This window comes from Phasianus colchicus, chromosome 3, assembly GCF_987193195.1.
Source record: "Phasianus colchicus chromosome 3, bPhaCol1.hap1.1, whole genome shotgun sequence".
NCBI classification, from domain to species: domain Eukaryota; kingdom Metazoa; phylum Chordata; class Aves; order Galliformes; family Phasianidae; genus Phasianus; species Phasianus colchicus.
The window spans coordinates 43,998,125-44,023,025 of record NC_143438.1 but is presented as its reverse complement, the minus strand read 5'-3'; the positions used below and the strand labels follow the sequence as shown (position 1 = coordinate 44,023,025).

At 38.5% G+C, this 24,901-nt stretch overlaps 1 protein-coding gene across 2 annotated transcripts in view; it reads right to left on the bottom strand.

The window, feature by feature from the left end:
- The window catches only part of PIEZO2 (piezo type mechanosensitive ion channel component 2), a 289,098-nt gene that overhangs the window by 97,729 nt on the left and 166,468 nt on the right, over positions 1 to 24,901 (bottom strand). For both annotated transcript variants that reach the window (XM_090137357.1, XM_090137356.1), the window contains exons 6-7: positions 18,635 to 18,845; positions 15,969 to 16,182 (exon numbers count right to left, since the gene is read on the bottom strand). In XM_090137357.1, coding sequence (XP_089993483.1) covers positions 15,969 to 16,182; positions 18,635 to 18,845 — 425 coding nt within the window. The remainder of the gene's footprint in view (positions 1 to 15,968; positions 16,183 to 18,634; positions 18,846 to 24,901) is intronic.

The window sequence follows — 24,901 nt, the reverse complement described above, 5'->3', positions numbered from 1 at the left end:
CATTGTTCTCAGCATGCTAGTCAGTTCCGTAAAAGTGACACTGAACTCTTAATTTTCTGAGAAGAGAAGCCCACTATGTAATGGGCACTGGAGGCAGAACTCCCAAATGCATGACTACCAGTGTTCACCTCAGCAGGTCAGAGACTCAGAAAGTTCAATTTGAATAAAATGAATGTAATATCGTAGAGATTATTTTAACTTGTCTGAAGGATATTTGGATGACACCATACTAAAATCCTGACTGAGTATGGCAGCTGTTTTATTTGTTTAAGAACTGGGAATAAAAATTACATAAATTACATAAGTAATGCCACTTTAATTGCAAAAGCAGCTGCATGCAAAACTCATGAATATGTATCAAAATACAGTAATACAACAAAAACTAGCAAGTTCTCTGCAGAAAGCTTGAAAACAGTAACTTGCAGTGTTTTACAGACTCAGCTCTGACTTACTAAGCAGAAGCAGAAGACATACAACAGCTTTTCTCATGAGTCCAACCTAATTCATGACAATGGGCAAGCCCTGCAGAAATAATTCATGCAGTGCTTTTGATCAAAGAGGACATCAAGTGATTCACAGCAGGAGGAAAATGTTTCTCATAGTGTCCTATTGATTATACTTCCTCTGAAGAGTCTGAGAGAGCGGTAGATTCTTGGTCTCATCAAAAATTGTTGAACCACTGTGAACTAATTGCAAACAAATTGCTGGTGAGACTGCACAGTGCTTTGCATTTAGCTCTCATACATTCTAGCCAGTCCTCAACGTACGCTGACAGCAACTGACTGGTTTTACTCTTGGCTAATCACCTTCACTGCAAACATATCACTGCTTAAACCTGCACCCAGATTTGTCAAGCATTTTCTTAAAAGCCTCCTATTCCAAATCACTCTGGTCAGAGACATTAAGATTGTGTCAATAAATTTAACTGCATATGTTAATATTATGACATACTTCAAAATGCTCCACCTTCATAAAATTAAGGAATAGAAAAACAGATACCCTAAAAATAATAAAAGACTGGAGATAAGAAAGAAACAAATCAATGGTTGCAATACATGCAATTTTCTATATTACATTCTTAAATACTCTTTTTCAAGGTGTCGGAGTCTACAAAAACAAACTGAAAACAGCTAACTGGCAGAAAAAAAGACAAGAAGAAATCTGTGCAGCTATTGCATGCAATGCTTCATCATCTGTTGGATGCCAGAAGTTTCTGTTTCCGTAGGATGCAAAGGCAGGATGTTTGAAATCCTGGACCCAATGTGATTCTGTTATCAAGGGAAGCTATTACAATGTGCATTTTTACTGAGAATCGCATATTTTGATTAAGTAGCAAGAAAATATATCCACTAAAGAAGGAACTATCTGGGTGATTTTGGCATGAGAATAAATAGTTGTAATGGTTCTCTCTTTTTAAAGACAACCATGCCGATTTCTTTAAGGTTCCTAAATGTAGCTTTAGAAGGTTGTATTTTTTGTTTGGTTGATTTGCTGCTTTTTGTTTCTTTCTTTCTTTCTTTCTTTTTTAAAAATCTTTATTTATTTATTTATTAGCTGGCACTAGAAGAAATTTAGAGTCTAATATTGTAGAGCTACAATGCTGATTTCAGTGAGTAATTGTAACACCGAGTATAAAAGCAACTTATACTTCCACATCCACTGTTGCTTTAGCAATGGGCAACAGAAAGGTACAGATATCTGCCGATACAGAATAGTAATCTTTTTCTAAACCCTCTCATGCATAGTTGCTATTTGACTATGTACACTGCACCATGAATTATGCATACTGTAATATAAGGTTTATTTGTACCATAATATAAAATCAATATGGAATTCAGGAACACAGAAGAACTATTTTTATAATAGTGTACTTACAACACTACAACACATAGAGTTTTGTTGAAAAGTATGAGATTACAGATGATACTTGATAGCTTCCAAGGCAATTTAACACCTTTTTAAAGTCATCTTCATCCAAATATTCCTGTTACTGTGTGTAACATTTTAACATTTGCTTTCTTCCCACAATAAGCTGGATGTACATTACAAATACTGACTGATTTAAGCAGGAAAGAGTATTTCACAGCCCTTGCTTCCTGTTTCAGGAAAAGATTCACCATAGACTAATAAAATAAAATAAAATAAAGCAATGATGCAAGTCTGCAACTTCGATATGGCAGCAGACTGGAAATTAAATCCAGAACAGGGCAATGAAGATTACAGTTTGAAGAAAATGTTTATACCAAGCCACTTCAAGAGCTGCACTTCCTGATGTAGTATTTAGGATTACCAGAATTTTTTTGCTGCAGCCAGTACATCTTGGATGGTTATTCACAGCAATGGCAACAGAGACTTCAGCTGTCTGGGCTGGGTTTGGGGAATCCATCTTTTTGGAACTCTGACTTTATGAACAGTCGGAGTTTTTATGTCATCTGGATATCTTCTATTACACTTATTGCACTCTCCTCACATGGAAGAATGGGAGAGAGGTGACTGGGACTGAGGTAGAATAATGAATAGCTGAACCCTAAAACAGAGATGCTACAAGTGATGAAGAGAGGGGAGGAGGAGAGGAGAGGAGAGGAGAGGAGAGGAGAGGAGAGGAGAGGAGAGGAGAGGAGAGGAGAGGAGAGGAGAGGAGAGGAGAGGAGAGGAGAGGAGAGGAGAGGAGAGGAGAGGAGAGGAGAGGAGAGGAGAGGAGAGGAGAGGAGAGGAGAGGAGAGGAGAGGAGAGGAGAGGAGAGGAGAGGAGAGGAGAGGAGAGGAGAGGAGAGGAGAGGAGAGGAGAGGAAGTTATATAGGCTGGGAATTCAGACCACATTGTGCTTCATGCTCCGGGGTGAGCAGTGACCCATTATTTTTAAATAAATAGCAGAACATGGGGAGAAAAGAGGTGGGAAAGTGGTAGGGATGTACTGCATTAAGCATCCTAAAGCGTTAGGGTTAAGATGAACAGAAGGCATTTGGTCTTGCCTGGTTTTATAAGGGGAAAAGTAATGAACAGGAAAATTAGCATTTACCTTTCCAAATCATGTTATTTATAAATATTTTCAAAGATGGAGCTAATCTTTCAACCTTCTCCTCAGCTCAGCAGAACAACTATGCAGGGAGATACTGCAGACACAAATTTCAGCCCACAGCTGGGTGAAAGCTATTAAATTGATCAATTTCTGATTGATATAAATTTTAAAAAGCATTGAAAGTATTTGGAGTGCTTAAAGACCTGGACCCTAAATATGGGTAATTCAGAACTGACTAAATGGAACTGTGCCATATTAACAACAAAAAAATATCTGTTTGTTTGTGCTGAGAAGAATTATGATAAATTCCAGCTTAACAGTTAATAAATTTTTGGAAATATTTGAAAACATAGACTAAGACTGGAAGTGTTTTTCTTCAGAGTGTTGCTATCACAACGCTCTAATACAGGCATATACACAATGAGTATAGGCTTGGTAGGTAGATCATTCTAACTTTTGTTTTAATATAATCATATTTCTATAGCTCTTTAGCAGATGTCTATGCACTTATTTTCTACTAACTCTTGGTTTCCATAGCTTCTATTGGATCAAAGCTATTCTGGCAATGACAAAACCAGCCCTGGTATATCACCCACCCTCTTCTAAACATCAGTGACTATTCTTTTAAAGGAGAACTAATTTCCAACACAAAGCTATTGCATGAGAAACCTCATGGAAAAAAAAAAAAAAAGTAATTTAAAACTTGTGCTAATATCATGCATATAATGAGGATGGAGAGAAATTACAAGCCATTAATCCAGGAAGCAGCAGAGATGAAAGGATAGCTTTAGGGGTTGTGAACTATATAAGAGCTGGCAAAAACCCTGAATACAATACAAATCCTTATTCAGAGAGAAAAAATAAAAACCATAAAAGTAGCCACAATAAAATCACTTTACTGTCAAGTGAATTAACAACTTTAAAACAGGATGTTAAATCATATCTGCTACATAACCTGTTTCTTTAAAGGAACCAGATAATGGAATTTTCTTCGAGACTATGTGACTGGAAGCTGTTACAGACTGAACATCTATTAAAAATGACTGAAATTCAGACATTAAAATACTTCATATATCTAAAATAGAGCAGCTTCCCCAAGAGGAATTTAAGGCTGAACATAAGGATTTGTGAGATACACCACATTTCATCTGGTAATCAAGCACTGTAGTGACCTTCTACTCCAAAAACTCATAGTATGCTTTCATTATCTTAGAGGCAATAATTCCCCACTGTTATCATCAATAGTGGATGTAGGTATACAAATGCCTTGGTTACTAATACAAAGTCTATCTCCAAAATCTGACATAAAGATTTATCTTATCAGTGGATTTCCTCTCTGGATCCCCAAGCTATTTCATTAGCCACTGTAGGGCTCAGCTATGCTTTGAATTTCTGGTGAATGCTGATATTGACATTGAACTTTTCAGCACATCAGTGAACTAGAAACGCCGTGATTTTGCTTTAGCCTTTGGGGACATTTACTGGGACTTCCAGAGGTGAACATCTGCTAAGAAAAGATGTTGAAGCACCATCTTCCAGTATCTTTTTCCCATTCTTTAATCTCAGCCTGACAGATGAGTTGCCAGCATTGAGGGATCACCAGATAGGAAGGCAAGAATAAGGTGAAACAGGGATGAAGCTACTAAGTTGCTTTTGGGCCCCTGTCTGATCCCTATCAGGAGTCTCTTCCAACACCATCCTCCTTTACAGGCAGCAGCATCACTGCTTAAAAAGCAGCCCTGAGGCTGCCAATCCCTACCCCAGCAAGTCTGGGCTCCATAGCCCTACCCAAATGGTTCCATGGGGACTCCGTGCCATTTCTTGGGCAGAGGGTACCGAGATACTCCCTTCTCATTTTTCTATCACAAAATTGCCTGTTGAGGCATTTTCAAACCATTTCAGCTACAAACAAGGGGCATTTTGGGAATCCCTAAGGTTGTGGGAGCTGAGCCAGTGTTTCACAAAATCACAGAATTATAAGACAAGAAGAAAACTCTGGAGATCACCAAGCCCAACCCCCTGCTAGAGCAGGTTTGCAGGATTAGAGGAGAAAGAAAGAAAAGCCACTGCAAAGGAGAACTCTGGATGGCACTGAGAACAGTGGTTTGACACCCTCTCCCCTTCCACACATACGTACACACTCACTGCAATCCAAATAAAAAGCAGTTCCTACAGAACAGCACCATCTGGGGAAGAATAACACCCAGAATGCACCAGCAAAATTAAAAGTTTTCAATGTTTTATTGCATTTTCTACTCAGAAAGGAATGAGAAAACAGGTCCTAGTTTCTACAGAGCCACGTGAAAAACAGGGGAAGGAAAACTGAAGGCATACTCAGAAAGCATCTCTGGCCACAAATGCTTCCCGTTGCCAAAGGATAAGCTTGGACACCTCAGCACACAGCAGGAGGCACGGCTTAACAACATCTGTCCATGCCAATTAGTAACTAAGGTTATTGGTTTTTCAAAGTGAGTTGGCAGAGCTGCTGAAGGGACAGGAGCCAACAGTCTTACCCCAGAAAGTCTCACACATGCAGAGCAGAGAGGACAGCCTGACCCCAGAACTCAGTCAGGGAAGGCAGCCCACCAGCAGCCTTCTTGTCCTAAGTTTGGATGCTGGGAGAAGGATGCATTTATGCAACTAATCAACTGCAAGCTTCAGCTGAAATCAGACAATGGAGACCATGCTCAAGTGGCACTTGTGAGCTGCTGGCAATTAGCAGGGCAGTGCTACCTGATCAGAACGTGCACATGACTCAGTACATCAAGCAACCACATGCATGTCTGCCAACTGAAGAGATTTACTGTCAGCTCTAAAAATAACATTTGCAGAAGAATAGAAAATGTTCTGAAGTGTAGCTCCCGACTCATTTTAACTTTGGGGTAATTTGGTCTGCAATCTAAGGACAAAGGCTGCAACAAAAGCTCTGAATTTTATTCCAAACTCTGATTACATGTAGGGGTTATGCAATTCATCTAACTTTTTCACCTCTGAAATGGAAGAATAATACTTTTCAGTCACATAGACAGTCTCCATGCTTGTGATGCATGAAAAACATAGAGATTTTCCAATTACTCAGTTGGCAGTGAAACAGACTGAAAGGAAAGCAAGAATAATTGAGACCCAAATTAAAAGGTTCTGCAGTAGAAAATAGGAGCTAAGAAGATATTCCTTTATTTAGCGAAGAACACACTAAGGCAGATAGTTGTCCATCCTGATTATTTTTATATGGAAAGAAAAGAATAGATTATAACTTTGTATAGGAAGGAAGATAAAGAGATAATAAACAATATAGCATGGGGAAATGCCTAATTAACTAATTTTACAGCCCAAACGGTATAACAGCCATTTTTAAATAGGTTGTAGATTGTACCTCATTGGTTGAGTTTGTATCTGTTAGTTACCACCTTCAGCTAAATGAACACGAGTGAGAGATGAAGTGCATCCTCTCAAAGGAACTGCTGTGGGCCGCCCCTTGTGCAGATAGACGCTCACTCCCCTGTGTGTACTCACCTGAGATCAGTCAGGACTTTTTTTAGTACTACCTCTGAGAAACGCGGGATGATTCATTTGCTAACGTTTATTTGTTGAGGTGAAAACACAAAGAGATAAATAAGTGCAAAATTTTTATCATCGTAATTCCAGGGCATGCCAGGGTATGAAAATAAAGGCTGGCAAGCAAAAGTAAGTAGAAGCTTGTTATGCCAAGAGAAGTCAGCAATCTATATAAACCATACCTCCTAATGCCATAAAGCAGTAAAAATCTGAATCTGACAGGAAGGGAATTTGGATCTTTCTGTTATTCTTCTGTCCTTTTTAGGCACTTGCTTAGTGACCATAGTAGGCAGATTGGTGCTGTTCCAAAAAAAAAAGACAATTAAAGGCTTAATTCTTCAAAGGCATCACCTGGATGTTCTCACAAGGCAGCCTGTGGCAGGCAAGGAGCCTGTATTCAAATGTCAGTGTGGAAATCATGAGTCGATGCACTACGTATAGAAGATGATCTGGCTCTTGCTGACAATGAGCAGAGCTTCTTTCAGTGCCGAGCTGTGTTGGGTGCAAGTCATGGGACTGGATGTAAAAGTGGGAGGGCTCTGTTATGAACTATTGCACACCTACTTCAGCCAAATAAGAGCCAATGGGCAAGTTTATCATGGCCCAGTGGCACTAGTAAAATCTTTGACACCTTTCCCCATCCCTTGCATCTCAACATCCCAACAAATACCAAGAAATGGACAACTTCTACTCATACATTAATGCACAGCTATTTGAGGGCAGAAGACAGCAAGAGGGTGGCAACTTGCCAGCATTATGTCATGCAATGGTGACTGGTTTTATGTTCGTAGTGTAAGCTCAATTTCCAGATACAGTGTAAGTGTTCTTGGAAATGCCAAGACTCCCCTCTCCCCACTAATGAGAACCACCTGCGATAAAAGAAAACCAGTCTTTCCTGTGTGCTGAAGTGTTTCTAAGAGCACATCTCTTAGTTTACGTCCCTTGTCTTTAAAAGGTGTTAGCATGTCTCTTATTTGCATTCCTTTTGTAGTGAAGGGGAAGATCGAGCCATCAGTCACCAGTAGCACAACTCCAGCAACATCAGGCACGTACAGTGTGCAGGCCACATACAGCCCAGCACAGTTCACAATGTGGCCACCCTCAGCCCTGTGCCATCATGGTGGTGACTTTGCCTCTCTGAGCGGCCTGGCCCGGCCCCATCGCTCAGCAACAACCATCAGCACACTATTAATGTTACCTGAGCTGAAACTAGGGCATGTGGAGAGTGCACTGCACTGCCAACTCAAGCTCTGGCAAATAATTTTAAGCATGTTGATAAATTGGCTAAACACAGTCCTGAGAATAGTGAAAAATACAGTCTTGCTTTCTGTTTGGATAAATGAATTTGAGAACAGGTTTCAAGAATAATAAATAAACAAACAAACAAACAAATAAATAAATAAAAAGAATAATAAATTTTAGAATATATTTGCAACTCCATTTTCATTCAACATGAATACATTTTTCAAATGGAATGTATAGAGTTGCAATCAGACATTTAACTCAAGACCTTACCACACTTCTAAGAGAGAAGTCTGCTTCACAATCATGCCTTATTCATGTCATTGCTTTTGGCAGAAAACATGTTTGTGAGCAACTATCGTCAAAAGATGAAGCACAAGGAGAGTAAAATTTCATTAAAAATATCCGATGAGCACCTTGAGAACTTGCTAAGAATTGCAGTCAATGCCATCAAATCAGACTGATAAGTTAGTTTCACAAAACCAAGGTCACATATCCCCCTGGTCATTGGCAAAAATGACTGTGGGTCACCTCTGCTGGTGCAGGTTTTGACTAGTGTGGCATGCAGGCTGCAGATCATCACTGATGAAAATGCATAGCTAATGGTGGTCACTGTATTGAAAAATAGTGTTTTGTAGCTGAGAATTTATTCCATCAAGCAGAGTTACTGCTCACTGGATCTGCTGTAGTTTCCATGGAAATTAATGAAGTATTACTTTCAGAGTGACATATATAAAGCCCCAAACAACTCTTCACTCAGTGGCTCAGGCAAGCCAAAAAGTTGAACATGCATGAGTAACATGACCAAAGTTGTGCCTGTTTCTACTGAGACTACCTTTGGTGCTTGGTGGGGGGTGAGAGTTATGGAGGAACCAGTGGCTACGGGGATGGAGATCCACTGTACTGACTGACAGAGAAATTTCTGCAGTCTACCTACTAGTTCAGCTATTGCTTTTTTCCAGAGAATTTCAAACATCCTGTAAATTCTGGCACAAACAGGAATTTGCTGATTTTAAGGAATGGCAGTATGCAGTGAAAAGAGATGGCTATTAATAACCAAGTGAAAACCAGCAAGGGCAACAAATTCTCACTAATATAACTGTTAAGTCTACCCTTACTTCCCCATTGTCACTACTGGACTTCCACCAAAACCTAAGCTAACCATTTTAAATCAACAGTCATACAACTCTGCTGTAAAGTGATTGCAGAGTAGATATTTACTGCATGCCAGCTGATAAGTGAATTCCCAAGGAATCCCTCCAAATGAGCACTGAAAGAGGTGGATTCATTTTGGATGAACCTCTGAATGCCCACATAATAGATACAAAGCTGGAAATCTCATAGGAGTGAGCAGATTTGCAACATCTCCAAATCTTTCCTACTACAACTGACTGGGAACTCCACCAGTGCTTCTCCAGTTGCATTTGGTTATTCCAGACAGTGCTAACAGGGTGGTTAACAGCGCAGAACTCAGAATATAAAAGATTAAATTAACCTTCTGCAGTCTTACAGAAAGTTCAATTTTAAATTAAATTCTGGGCCAGGTTCACTCAATAGGACTATTTCTTTGCCAGTCACCTTGAGCAGTTCTTGATATAAACCACACCAGCTTGCTCCAGTGAAGTAAGGCACCAAAAGGGAACAAAAGAATGTGGAAGGTTTGTTAAGAACCAGTACATCTCCCTCTTAGGAATGAGAAATAAACTTAATGGAAAAGTTCAGAAGACTTGCTATGATTTCTTTAATTATTTCTTGTTTCACTTCTTTCAACTCTTACTTTCAACCCCTCTGCCGTACAGCCATTAATGCATTTAACAGCTCACCTGCCCCAGCTACAGGTGTTTTATGTGATGTAGGATGATAATGTTAATCTTTGTATTCAGAGAAGTCTTTTGTTACTGTCTGTCAATAAAACTAAAGTTTCCTCACCAAGTTCATGCAACTTCACTTGCAATTTATTTACCCTCCTTGTTCATTGAGGCTGGGGCTAGAGAAACCATTCAGAACTCAAAGAGAATTTGCACAATCTATGAGCAAAGGGATAAAAATCTTACAACTTCTGGTGAGAAGAGACTAAGAGTAACATTTAACTTGATAAGATAAGCAGTAGATCTTATGTATAAGATAGGTCTTACAAACTGAAAACATCAAGAACTGTCACAGCTCTCTAAAGATTTCTCAGTCTTGTTTTGAGATGTTCCCTTCATCTTAATCCCACTGCATTGCTCTACTTTGTTGAACTGAACAATATTGACTGTCCACTTGTTACTAACTGCCATGGCTTTCAGAAACAAAGTACGTGCTGTCGTGCTGCCTGTGAACAAGGGCTTTTATATCTGACCTTTTCCTAATAAAATCTGGTCAGCTTCAATTAGATCTGACAAAAAAGTAACGGTCTTCTCAAAAACATGAAAATCAGAGAGTTTTTTTGAAAAAAAAAAAAAAAGAGATGGTACAAAAGCCTCTTGTGAAAATATCCATCCCACAAAATTAAACACTTGTGTGAAAGATTGTCTTTGGACACCGGATATAAAATATTAGGTAGTTAATAAGAAACAAATGTTCAGCTGATAGAAAAGTGTTCGTTCTACAGTATTGAAATGTTTCCTAGCATAATATTGAGAAGTTCACTTTGCGTGGTGTACAAGGTTGTGGGTCAAAACATCCACTGTAGAATCATGCAATTCAGAACAGCATTTACAGTGGCCTATCTCCTAGTTTAGGAGCACATAGGAATGATTACAATAATAGCAAGGATAGTTGCTGTCTTTTGTCAACAGGAGCCTGAAATTGCATTTCTAAACTGTTAACAAATCATTCACTTCCTTTGCAAAATAATTTTAAAAGTAAAGATAAGGAAGCTGAAGACAAAGCAGTAAGAAAGGACATAAATTAAAGTATTCTATATAAGTAGTATTAATAGTCTCCTAATCTATGATGTACTATACACCTAATATGAAGCTCAGCTGCAAAAGAATAATATAAAATTGCATAAGAATCACATCAATCACCTGAACTGTGTAAGAGGGAAATCCTGGCTTTCAAAGCCAAACCAGCCATAGTGACTAAAGCAGTGGCCAGTATGGCATGGTTCGGAGCATGTTCTGAAAGAACAAATGGTGCTTTCGCTGGCAGAGGAAAATGGAAGCAGAGGAAGGGCATAGCAGTATCTTTGCATGGCATGTATCCAGAGGTCTCTGTCCTGACGGCAAGTGTTGTAGTGTCATGGTGGTAAGTGGCTAAGAAATCAGGTAGAAGGCACAAAAGCCATCCCAGTCAAGGGCAGCTCAATATAGGACACACAAATGAACTTCAAACATTCTATCTTACCAAACACAGCCTCAAGACCAGTCAGAGCAACTCCAAAAACCACAGAAATTCATATGGGGATACAAATACTCTGCCACTCCCAGGCGAGCCACCCTAGAGGCAGGTGACAAAGATGGTTTGCAGCAAGGGCTGGTACTGGGAGCAACTCAGGGGAAATGCTGTTGCCCAGCTCTCAGTTCCAACTGTACTGCAAATGCAGCAAGAGATCAGTGCCTTACCCTCCAGTGATACAGGCATTGCCAACAAGGGAATTGATCAGCATTATCATTCCATTTTGGCAGTATCTTCTATCCTGCTGAGATTTTATTGGCACTCCTATCCTTTAATTTCAGAAAGATGATTACAGCTGGGTATCTGACCCCTATCTGACAGCTCCAGGAAAGTTCTAAGACTGTGCTTAGACCCTGTACTCTGAATATCCAGGGCCTTTGGGCTACAGATTCCAAATGCAGGTATTAGCTTTTTGTAGATTCAGGTGGAAAATTTTGGACTGGACTTATCTCAGATGAATCTAAAGAAAACCTGGATATTCTGAATCCACATCTGTAGGAATACTCCTCCCCCAAGTAACAAGTTTGTTACCAATCACTGTAAGACCTATTTAAAAATCCTGTCCTTGAAGAGATTTATAGGCACTTTTCAGAAGAAAATTTCCAGTTTAAGACAGCCTGAGATTTGCCTTCCCCACTCAGATTGCAATGAAGCAAACAGCTGTTAATTCCAGATTCACTTACAGAAGCTGTGAAATGATGTACCCCTGTCAAGAGGCGTGCACTTCCTGGACTCCCAAGTTTGCTTCAATTCATAAGAGTGATTTTTTTCCTATAGATTAAGCCTTTTTTCTTTAAACTATTTTGAACATTATTGCTTGAAAACTATAAGCAGTGTAAGACCTACATGTAAGACCAATGCAAGATGTGAATCTCTAAGACAGCACATAAGTTTTAGTTTAAATCTGATTGTGGGATTTTTAAACAAATAAGCATATAGGCAAAGTTTTGGACAGGAATAACTTTACTAACTCAAGATAAACTTCATACCACTGCACTGATACTATTTCTTCATGTTGGCAAGACTTTATCATTGCCCTAATTACATCCTTTTGCCAAGACAAGCTGCAACAGGAAGAAAGGAGGCAGCAATCTGAAAAATGACACATATTATTGTGTATTTTTTCAGGCTGTGACACTGTGTACATAATTTCTAAAGTCATTTTAGCTAATTGACTTGTTTTTATTAAATCAGGTAAAAAGAATTTCATGGCAGAAGTATGATATTTTGAGAATTTTGTTTTAAATGGGTACTTCTAACGATTGTTTTCCCATCTCTGTAAATCAACAATGCTGTGATCGATATAGCAGCAAGTCAACACAGGAGGTAACTATTTTAAATGAAGGTGTGAAAGGAGTGTGCTTGTTTTATTTTTCAGAGATCAGGTAGTATTTAACCAGTGCAAACTTATGCAACTAGATAACTCCTAACTGAAGGGCAGATTTGCCTTATTAAGACCAGTCCCCCTGTTCCACTTAGGTCACCATTTTCCTGGGCAGTCAGAGCACTGCATTGAACGGTTGCTCCTCACATCTCAACCATGGGCTGGTCTGCAGAAGAAAAGCTGTGAAGACTAGAGGAAGCTTCACGCAAGCTCTTCACTAGCACACCTGACACATAAGCTACACTTCAGTTTTTCAGTGCCCTACATATTTTCCAATGTGCACATCCCAGAGCACGCTGCATGGCATTTAAATGTGCATCCATGCCATGTCTATATGCCCACTGCAGAACCGGAAAGCCACAACAGTAGATTTGAAGCTTTGTAGAAAATCAATGTCTCCATGTTGGTAACAGCAATACAACAAATACAAAGTGCTTTGTTATCATAATATCCTATTGCTGAGTGGTGGTTATGGTATTTTGTTTGCAGAATCTCATAAGGCTACAGAACACATAAGTTCACCAAACCAGACCAGAGAGAATTTATTTCAGACCATTCCTTTCAACAAAATTAATTTCCTCTGGCAACACTATTCAATCACTTCTTACAATCACAGTTACTGAATTTTGAGTTGAAATGTTCTTAAAAGGAAGGAGCTGCTCAAGCACAGTTTGAACCTAAGCTGACAAATACTAACTTGAGAATTTTCCAGCTTGTCTGGAACTGTCTAACTTTATCTAGTCCGAAATCAGTCAGTGGAGTGGCAAGCTGAGTGATTATTTAGAGACAACACATCTTTATGTGAACCTGAAACAACTTGCAGATTTCTTATGAACTTGAGAAATACCAATGTTAGCCTTATGCTCTGCATCTTAGGAGAGCCTAACCTGAGGGTCGAGCCCTCAAAACTTTGCAGAAAAATAATAAGCCTTCTTCTTTATGTTTCCCTACTTTGTTCGTGGATTAAGTTCCATCTCTAATGGCTCTAAAGTTACCAAATGCAAATACATGTACCTCTTCTACATTTCTGAATACAGTGAGTTTTGTGCAGCTAAATAAGGCGAGTTCATACAACTGAGTAAATATGAGAACAATCTTTACTTCTCCTTTTGAAAAAAGACATTAAATAAAATATTCTGAGTGAGAACATTAGACAAAAATACAGATAATCAAATTATTTTCCCAACATATAATTTACCCATTCAAGACTTCTGCTAGTATTAATGGGATCTCTGCATATTTAGCTCTGTTTCAAACCAAGACGGCACATAAAATAGCAAGGCTTCAGTTTTTTTTTCTGGAATAAGAAACTCTAAAATATTTTTCCTGTACCATACCAGTACACATTACTCTCATTTCCTTCTGCTGTAGCTGCTGCTTATATGCCAGTCCTACTCTGGTCATTAAATCTTTCTCAGTAACTTCTCCTTATCCTCAAATTCTCACATTCAAGCAATCTGAATACCTGCCTCTATGCTCATCAAACAGTTCTCCCTAAAAGCGGATTAAAGAAAATTCACAGAAGAATTGTGACTGAGGAAAGAAGAAAATAATTACTGCACCTTCTGTTGAAGATGCTATCAGTGTTTTGTATCTTCAGATACGATTTCCTTTGTAATTTAGAAGATAGTTCTTCACATCATATGTAAAAAACAGTTCAGAAGAGTACAATTTCAACAGAAAGTCTGCAAAGAGATTACATAATTCTTGCTTAAACAAAGTCCATCAAGAACGGAAGTTCCAAAGCCCAACAACAGGATTTTTTTAATCCAAACACTGAAGGTAGTTTGTCTTTCTTCAGCAAGGTAAAGATAATTTGCTTGCAATCATATTTTTAATTTCAAAAATGAGTGACTAAGCTGAAGTGGTACCTGTACACTAAATGAAATTTAATCATAAATTGGAGAATTATACTATTAACAAAAAAGAAATTAACACAGGAACTAAGCTGGAGACTAAATAAATTGAAAATTCAAGTTGATAAAAGTTAGTAATAAATATATTAGAATGAAGAAAGAGACTTTTACAACTGATGTGTCTGAAGAGCCCTTCTTGTATTCTAACAGAAATGTTGTGAAACATACTTCTTTTCCATGAGATTTTTTGGGGTTTTTTGCTGTTTGTAACATCATGAGATGATATCCTCATACCTAAATAGATGAAACGCCTTGTTTCTTTTATGAATACACAGAGAAAGCAATACAAAAGTTTTAGGGAAGTTGTGAGTGTTTCAGCAAGTCAGAACTAGAAATCACTCATTCTCCTACATTGACCTCTAGGTGGCACAAGAGAACCTAAACGAAGTAAGCCTTTTTCTGATTTTCCTGGTAATCCTATGCTCTCCAAAATCAGCTTCCTCAAATCAGCAGTTCCAACATTACAGAACACACAACTACTAATCAGTATCAAACAACATGTCAAAATAAGTATTAAAGTACCAACTACTGTGGCTAAGCTGACTTTTTTTTTTTTCTGCTTTTAATGAAGTGCTTTGAGATACCATAAATTAATAGATTCACAGTACATCTGATGTCCCTTCCCATTCAACTTACAATACTTACAAGGAACAAAGAACCTACTAGAAGAAAAAAATAAGTTTTATAACAAGTTTAAGGTAAGGAATGGCACTAAATGGCACACAGTGGCACTAGAAAACATACCCTGAAAAGAGTTTGCAAACACAGTGCAAAAGAAAAAATATAAAATATGTGTTACTTCATCTTCTTTTAGAATGCAGTATAAAAGCATATCAAAACATTAAAGGGTCAGCACAGCCAGTATTTACTTCAGCAGTAACTAGAAATACTGCTTTTTGACATAAAAATGATGTGTCTGTTTATATGAACATAAGATTGGCACATTCTGGGTGACCACAGAAAAATTTTATATTCCCAGCCTAGTATTATGCACAGCAGATGATGTACCACAACTGCCCTGAGTCTCTGCACACAAGGATGGCAGATTACTTGTGCATTTTGCCTCAGTTAAGAACACTACTTCATTAGACCTCAGAATATTTCTTTCCCTCAAAGAAAAATGCACATGCATACAACTCCTTTGCATCAGTGCTGCCGCTGGTTTCCTTTATCTCCTGTCTTAGCCAAATCCTTTTCACTCATATCTGAGGATCACTCTGATAAAAACAAAACTCATCTTCCCCTACTAAGAAGCCTCAGCTCTCTCTACCCAATTTCCCAGACAGGGCTGTAACTGCTCTACTATCCAAAACCATTCAGCCCATTGTGCTTCCACTCTTCAAAGACCAAACAAGACTTCTTCCAAATTTATGCATTGAATCTGTCAAAGCAAAGGCCATCTGCTTCAGCATATGATAACAGAGCATTGCATCAGATGGCCACAATTACACAAGAAAGGAATTTCTCTTACCTGGCATAGAAGTCTTTTGGTGGAACAACCTCCTGGAAGAACTGCAGCTGGTACAGATAAAGTCCAATCAAGTGCCCTGCACTGAATATAGCCATTAATACACACAGACAGCTGAATATCAGCGGATCAAATGCTTGGCAACAGGACCACCATGTGCACAGGCCCAAAAATACAAAGAAATATACAGCTGAGGTCAAGGATGGCACCATCATACCTGCAAAAACAAAAACGAGGAGGGTTGGAAAAATGTGGGAAAAAACACCATTTGGTTAAGTCTAATGTCTGACAAATGTATTTAATAACTTAATCTAACTATCTTTATGTTAACTATTACAATTAGCTCTTAAGTCTGCTATTTAGGGTAGTATGGTTAGGTTGTGGTTGGACTTAATGATCTTTCAGATCTTTTCCAACCTGAGCAATTCTATGATTCTATGATTCTATTTGTTGGGAGAGTAGAGGAAAAGTATCTTGGTGGTTTTTTGCTCAATTCTGTATTTATTCTGTATCTTAATACTTGGGACACAACCACTCTACAGAAATCTTCTCTTACATTTGTAAAGATATTTCACAAAGCATGGAGAAAACCAGAAATGCAGCTGCAAGACTAATCAATAGACGCACTACCATATTAAATTTGAAAATGAATTTTAAGTACAAGATGCTAAAATGACACAATGGATGAACACTGGAAAGCCTTGTCATGTAAAACTTGAGATATTTTGAGTCAGTAAAAATGAAAAAAATCCACCATGATGCATATACTGATGCATATACATCTGCACCTTTCACAGAACAGAGTTCTTACAAGGCATAATGGGACAGAGAGGGGCTCAGAAGACAAGGGGCTTCACTCTGGGTTTTAATGGCAGAGATTCTCAAAAGCTGGAGTGGCCACATCCACGTAATGCTAGGCAACATATATGTACCATAAGGACCCTCAACTATGGAAATGTTGCCTGAGTTTCATTATCACATCCTTTTCCATCATAGAATGCTTGCCTCTGCTCTAGTGCTGGTTTCTCCATAGCTTTACAGATTTAAACGTGTGGCAGGACCACAGGGATCATTTATTCTGACTGCCTTCGTAATGAAGGATATAAAACTTCACCCAGTAATTTCTGCCTTGAGCCTCTGACTACTTATTTTCTTCCTTCAAAGAGATACTTTGTCTTTATTTAATCACTTGAGGAGAAGGAGAATATGCTATATCCATGAATAAGTTGTTTATATGGCCAATTACTCAGGCAGTGAAAAATTCAAAATTTATTTCTGGTCTCAAATTGCCCAAGTTTACCACTTAGCTATTGGATCACATTGTAAGTTCTGCTGGATGAGATGACTGCTACAAAAATGTAGGCCCTTTGTAACTTTGTCAGTACTTTCAGACTGCAATCAAATCATCATTCTTTTTTTTTTTTTTTTTTTTCCTGGCACAGTGACTAAGGAAGTATTTAACTAATTAAACCTGCGGTTTCTCTCTGGAATATCTCTGGAATACAGGCTTCCAAGACCTCAGGCCCTTTTTTTTTTTTGCAACTCTCTTCCTAACACCTCCCAGTCCTCAGTGTGTTTTGGAATTACACAGACAAGCTGCCCAGTACCACTGAAGAAATGTCTCCTACCACTGCCGTTCTTCAGTTTCATCCTCTAAAGGTCATTTTTTTTTGTTGTTTGTTTGTTTTATATTCATGCAAATTCAGAAAGATACTGAAATCATCTGCCTGTATCTATCGATCATTTTATTTCATAGAACTCTCTTCCCTGATATCAGTTTCCATGCTGATCCACATTGCCTATTTTTCTTTTTCTTTTTAGATTTATTACTTTGATTTTGTTTACATGTAAGACTGCTAGATCAGATTACCTTACTGAAAAAGCCTACCTTATCAAGAGTCACAACCCGCTTTTCCGTGTCATCCGATACCAATACCAAACTTTTTCTTATACATTCTATTCTTTATATTCTTGTACATGTCTATGTTAGGTATATATACATATTTCATATGTGAGGACTCCACTCAAACATCTGAATAGGCTAATAAATACTAATTTAGAACTGCAGGAACCAATTTTAAATTCATGTGTTACAATCTTCAGTAATTTTGTGTACTTCCATTCCCTCAGTAGCTGATTATGTGTTACTAAATGAGATGTCACATAAAATGTTAGATATATTAAAAAAAACTAGTTTTATCAGCCAGCAATAAAATCTCATCAAAAGCCACTGTGAAGTCTGTTTATCTCTTTTGTTAGACACTGCATGGTTGTCCTATTTATCTTTTCTATATATGTATGTATACATATATATATATATATTTTTTTAAAGGCAATGTGAACTCAGTTCATTTTTATACTTGGAATAGACAGTACCAAAGCTATAAATTTCTGTCAGTCACTTGAATTATGCAACTGTTCACCATTTGGCTACAATAAAAACTGTAAAAGTCATATACAGAATGATAGGACAGCACAGTAGTACAAAAAATTAAGCAATTCAGTATATTCCAATGCTTGCCAAAAAGTTAATTTAAATAAAATCAGCAGCAGTTTCTTTTCCCTTCAAAATTTCCATTGTTATTCCCGCAGGCGCTGAAGTGCTGAAAACTCATTTCTTAAATGCATAATGCAATGGGCTCTGGAGGAAATTTTTCAAAAGCACCAACCTGCTGAACCAAGTAAAATTGTAACAACAACTTTTCCAGTGGTGATTATCATGTTGCCAATAAACTCTCTCAGTTTGGATGCTAGGGAGGCAATTCTACGCAGCAGTTTTAATTTCATTGTTTCCTCAAATTCTGCTTCACCACAGTCTTCATCATCCAGGTCTTCTTCATACATCAAAGCATCATCTGGCTCTAACTTTTCTCTTACAGCCTGAAGGAGGAGGATTAGAAAAGAGAAAATGCAAAAGAGAGTGAGAAAGAGATTTTGAAATTTTGAAAACACAGATATATTTAACAATGAAGCCTTCTTATAATCTTCAACTAGGAAGTTCTCCAAGGAACAAGAGAGTTATGAAAGTAGTACTAAAGCTAGAGTTGTGCATTGATGGCTCTCAAGAGGAAAGGACATTAGGAGTTGATGCTGAGAAAGATTTCAGTTCTTCTAGCATACATACAGTAAGCCACAAATTCTATACAAAATTTTATTTGGCTGGCAGAGCATCCTTTCCATCTTATGATACATAATCTCAAATTCCTCTTTGGCTTAACAGCTTTGAATATAAACTCCATACAAAACCAAAAATATCTTCCTGACTGAAGATCTTCAGCTAACTCCACCTTTCCTCAGTGATCTGAGGCAGAGCAAAAAGGGCTGAGATAAATGGACAGATAGTTCATGAGGAAGGGCAGGTTGAGAGAGAAAAACTATACCCAGCAGAGACTCAGGGAAATAATCAGAAATGAGGAGGTGGCAGTCTATGAAAGAACAGGAGAAAATGTCAATGAGAGAAAAGTAGCAAAAGCTTAAGTAATTGCAAAAATTTAGTAATGAGACCAGGACTTAGAACTGCACAATGCAAAAAGGAAAGGAAGAAATGGGAGAAGGTCCTTCATACTTCAACAGTTTGTTAGTGTTTGGCAGTGGCCTTCACCATCAAGCCTCCATCGTATCTCAGAGACCAGAAGACACACAGAGCTCTTGAGTGATGCAGAATACATCATCAACCTACTATGAGAATCACCAGGATAAGCAGGAGGCCCACCCAGAGAAAGCATTTATGGAAAAGTTAGTCATTCACAGGCACGAAGGGGCATACATATACATATTAGAATGTAGTAGTTTAGAGCCAGATTCTCACTCTGTAACACAGCATAGTTTCTTTGGCACTAATCTGGATTTACATTAGCTAATGTTCTGGCCAAGCAGTATCTCTGTGTAAAAGTGAGAAAGAGAGAATATTGATATTTTTCATTAGAATGTCAATTTTGTATTTGTTAGTGACTTCTGGCAGCAAAAAATTCCACACTGACAGATAAGATTGCAGCAGGAATGGCCTGCTTAACTCATCCAAATTCTCCAGTACCATTTTGTTATATAGATTCTCAAAGGAAAAAAAAATTCTCATGGGCTCCCTTGTTTCACCTCTAAGCTCGGTGCCAACTTTCTCCTCCTGCTTTGGAGCATTAACAATGTTGTGATTGCCCAGAAAAAGCTCGCTCATTCTCAAGAGTATCTGTTTTACAGATGATGAAATATGTATTAAATACAATAGGGCTGACAGAGGAAATGTACCTTTCTCTTGGACACATCCAGCTATTTCACTAACGATATCCATTATAAATGGAGTAAGGTAACATCCTAATCCCTTTGTTATTGTCCCAGAGCTCTCCACATGCAAATTATTAGATCCTGATGCAGAACAATGGAGAGGAGATGGCAGTGTTAACAGGCAATTGTCACATTTTGGGCCATTCAGCACAAATAAGTTTTATATCTGTTCATTGTTTCAGCTAATATTTGAACTCCTAGTGCAACATGAGCTAAGTATTCAGAAACAGTGCTGACGGTAGTTTAAATGATACATTATGCTCTTATTTCTAGCAAAACTGTTTTAGTGAGAAAACCATACAAAGGGCAAAAGTAACGATCACTTCTCTTTGGGCTATATTTACCAGATGAACCTGCTCCTCATCTAGTCCTCTGAGCTCAGTCTTACTCTACCTGAACTGGCTCTGGCATTCTGTTCCTTCAGTTTAATATGACCAGTGAACAGTGAGACCTTCAACAATATTTACACCTCAAACCAAAGAGAGTTTAGAAAATATGAAATGGCACTCCTAATATACACAGGCCTGCAGACCTTTGTGAAGGAGAACGTTGCTTCCTCAGCTACTGTTTTCAATTTCTTAAAGACCCAAGAAGTTACCTTATCTTTCCACTTCTATTTAGTTGGCAAAATATGTACTTCCAGATCTAAAAAAATTTACAGCAACATAAAAACTCCACAGGAAATGCAGAACAACCTACTTTAGGTGTTCCTGAGATCATCAGGTGTCCTATAGAAAACTACAGTGTTCTGATCCACGGGAAAAAAACTGATTTCTCAAATTTTCCTTCTAAAACTACATATCTCTCCCTGTTTTGATTTGAGGCTCTTCAATCACTCTCCTCTGTTAAAGAGAAGCTATCACATGGGAAAATCTGATCATCAACAACAACCATAATCTGCAGCCATTGAAGCTTTTCCAGAAAAGTTGTTTTATCAGTTTTTCATCGCCATCTGAATTATCAATGATGTTGATGACAAAGACACCCTGTATTCAGAGCTTTACACCAGCATATTCCCTGGAAAGAGTAGAGTCACAGAATCCCAGCATGGCTGAGGCAGGCAGGGCCCTCTGGGTCCCCCAGTCCCAGCCCCGCTGCAGCAGGGCCACCCAGAGCAGGGTGCCCAGACCCACGGCCAGGCGGCTTCTGGAGACCTCCAAGGAGGAGACCCCACAGCCTCTGGGCAGCCTGTGCCAGTGCTCCGTCACCTGCACAGCACAGAAGTGCTCCTGCTGTTCAGAGGGAACATCCTGTGCTCCAGTTTGTGCCCATAGCCTCTTGTCCTGGCACTGGATGCCACAAGTATTAGTGGGCCCAAAACATCTCTCTACATCTCTCAGTTTCCTATCTGCAAGCTTTTATGAATACCTTAGTTCTCTGCCTTATTCTGTCTCCCAGTGGTGTCACTAATGTCCCAGTCAATGATTATTTCAATGAAAAGACTCTGAGAGCTAAGCAACTATAGGTTTGACATTTTGTATACAAACATATCTGTTTGTACTTTGGTATCCAAGGTGAAGTGAAGTAGCTGAAAGGCCATGTTCCTTTCCTGAAGAAGCTGAAAGGCCACATTCCAGTGTATATCAAGAAGACAAACTTTGAGTTATCCCACTCTCGTATCTACCTCGAACCAATTGGGTAAGCTGGGATGGCTTTCCAATTTTCACGCTGAACACTTCAAATTGCCAAAGGCACGCAAACAGTGAACAGTTCTTACATTCAGTGTGGTGATAACGTGCATGTTGTTTTAACACTTTCTGATGATTAAATAGCTATGCAAGTACACACTCATCACAGAACACCATTCCTCCAGTCAGACAGTTTTGCAAAGCTCTTTTTACTGTGTGGATTAGTCCAAAGCTACAAACCCATGCTACGTAGGCTACAGTTAGAAAAATACTTTTACTTCCATAATAAATTACTTATTATGCAATTACAGGATCCCTGTGGATGCTGATTAAATCAAATAAACTTCTCCATTCAAGGAGTATAGAGCATTTGTGAAGTCATAAACATGTGTTTCCATGACCTTTGCTCTGTGGAGCAGGGCCCCAAGACTTTTTATAAACAGACTAAATGCAGCTTAGGTTTTTCAGCAATCGTGTGGAAGTCCCAGGAGTATTTATTGTAAAACATTTTTTTTTAACTGCAAAATTGAGGGAGAGTACAGGCAAGGAAACAGTATTGCCTCCGTGGCAGCTATGGCAGCTACTATTGAGGCCAGGGCCAGAATGTCCATTAGCTACTTTGGGGGTTGGTTTATTAACATCTAACTTTTACATGTTTCATCTGGTACAGTATAAACACTGCTGCATAGAGATATCCTTTAGTCTCAGAGATATATTTACTAACAGGAAGCTCTAACTCCAACCAAAAGCCCATTCTTGCTTCAGAATTTTCCTTGCTTTGCACCTATGCTTACTGCTATTGTGCCTGTGAATGCAGATTTGCTTGTCTATTGACTTTTCAATTCCACAAAGGAAATGAACACAACGAATCAAAAATCCAAACAACAAGAGCAATAAAATTTAACTAACCAGCCCTGTTACAACTAATGATACATCAGTATCTCCCAGTGGGTGCAAATCCTATGCCTGTGAATGGACTGCATCATCAACCCCTCTAAAGTATGTGCTGCTAAGCTCACAGGTGTAAATTCTCATAAGAATTCAGGTGCTTCCTCCTTCCTGTTGGCTGACAAATGCTGTACAAATAGCTTCTTTTGCAGCATTTTGACATTTCCTCCCAGCCAGTACCAGGAAACTAACAGAGGAGTGAGTACATGAAAAAATAAAACTGAGGAAAACACGTAGTCAAGTGAATTTTGCCAACTTTTTATAATGTGTTGCTTCTAGAACTTTTAATAAAGGTTAAATGGATCCTGCTATGTCAGCTCAATTTATCTGTAGATCATGTAGGAATTTTTAAAAAGTTATTGAGAGATGATATGATAAGCCTTATTATCTAAGTCAGTGGTGAGATGACACAGTTTTCCAGGTGGATTACTGGTGGCAGAAATGCAAACTGCACTGTGCATCATGTCATCATCTTTTTTTTTTTTTTTTTAATTCTAGGTTTTTCCCTTTCTTATTAAACTGTCTTTATCTCAACCTACATGCTCTCACATTTTTACCTTTAACCCAATTTGCCCCCGTCCCACTGGGAGGTGAGAGCGAATGGCTATGTAGTGCTGAGCTGCTGCCAGGTTAAACCACATCGAGCAGTAACACCTGAGATGGCAAAAAAAAAAAAAAAGCAAGCATCCCAGCACTCCTGGCACTGCCTTGCTCTCAGGCAACTTTACTGACTGTCCCCTGGTTGCACTCTGCACAGCGCCTCTGTGAAAGAAAGTCTGAACAACCTCTGGAGGAGCAGAATGCCTTATGCACGCTCATGTTGTCCCTTACTTGTCATTAAGGCTTCAGAGTTTGTCCTGACAAGGAGCTACTGCCTGGAGCCTGAACCATTCCTGGGCCCCCTCCATAGCAGCCTTACCCTGTAACTATTTTGTAACCTTTAACTGAAGAAAGCTGGTGTGCTCAGTTGAGATGGACCATATCAGAACATGGCTGAATTCCTACTTTCAAGCATACTTAAAAAGCCCTTTTTTCTTTTTTCTTTCTTTTTTCTTTTTTATCTAAAAGCTCCTTATTTTTAGAAATTAGATAGTTACAGGAGTAGGAGGAATTCATCACAAACCTACTATTAGAAGCAGTATCTCTAAATATACCTTGAAAATGCATGTAGAAAAATTAACCAGAGTAACACAATATTCTCTAGACAGATCCATCTGTGAGTACAAAAGCTGGAGGAGAAATTTAAGTGCTATTTGTTTTACCATCAAAGGAACTGCAAACCCTTAATGGGATATAAATGATTGCAGGTTTAACCTTCAGTCAATACTAAACCACACTAAGGTATTCATTTATTGCATTTCCAATTTCTCAAGAAAGTGGAGAACTCCACAGTTCTTATGAAATGTCCAGCATATGAGAAGCAGTGTCTGTCTGCTTTTTTAACCCCAGAACAGATACAGAAACTGTCATAATGACAATTCCTGTCATTCAACTTGAGCTGTATGGAAACAGATCTATCTAGCAAGAGCATCTTCTTTAAGATCAGCTTGTATGAGAGAGATGTGCTCAAAAGAGAACTCAGATGAGTCTACAGAACCTTTCTCTACACAAGCAGAGAGGAGGTAGGGCTGCAGATTACAAGCCCAGGCTGCAGAATAAACCCACTCTCTGGACTCAGCAGTCTACACTCACAGTCAGTTCTGCACTAACTTCAGAGGAAAAGCCTGCTAAATAAGCAGAGCTAATCAAATGTGTAACAATTGGAATAAGTAAGTAACTTTGCTAAGTATAAGGTTAAGAATAAAGAGGCCTTTTGGAATTTGAACAGCCTTCCAAAACTGATTACACCAAGAAGAGGAGTCCTAAATCAACTTTAAATCCTATAATCTTAATGAAGAATTTTATCTCTGACTGGTCTAAAAAATTCTAAAGCTTGGGTTAAATGCCTAAATACTACTACATAAAATTGGAAGAGTTGTGCCATCAAAAATAACTTTCAATACATCTGCAGGTTTTGATAGAAATGAACTGTGTGCAATTCCAGAGTAAAATATGCTGTAGAAAAGAGTCATTTGTTACACA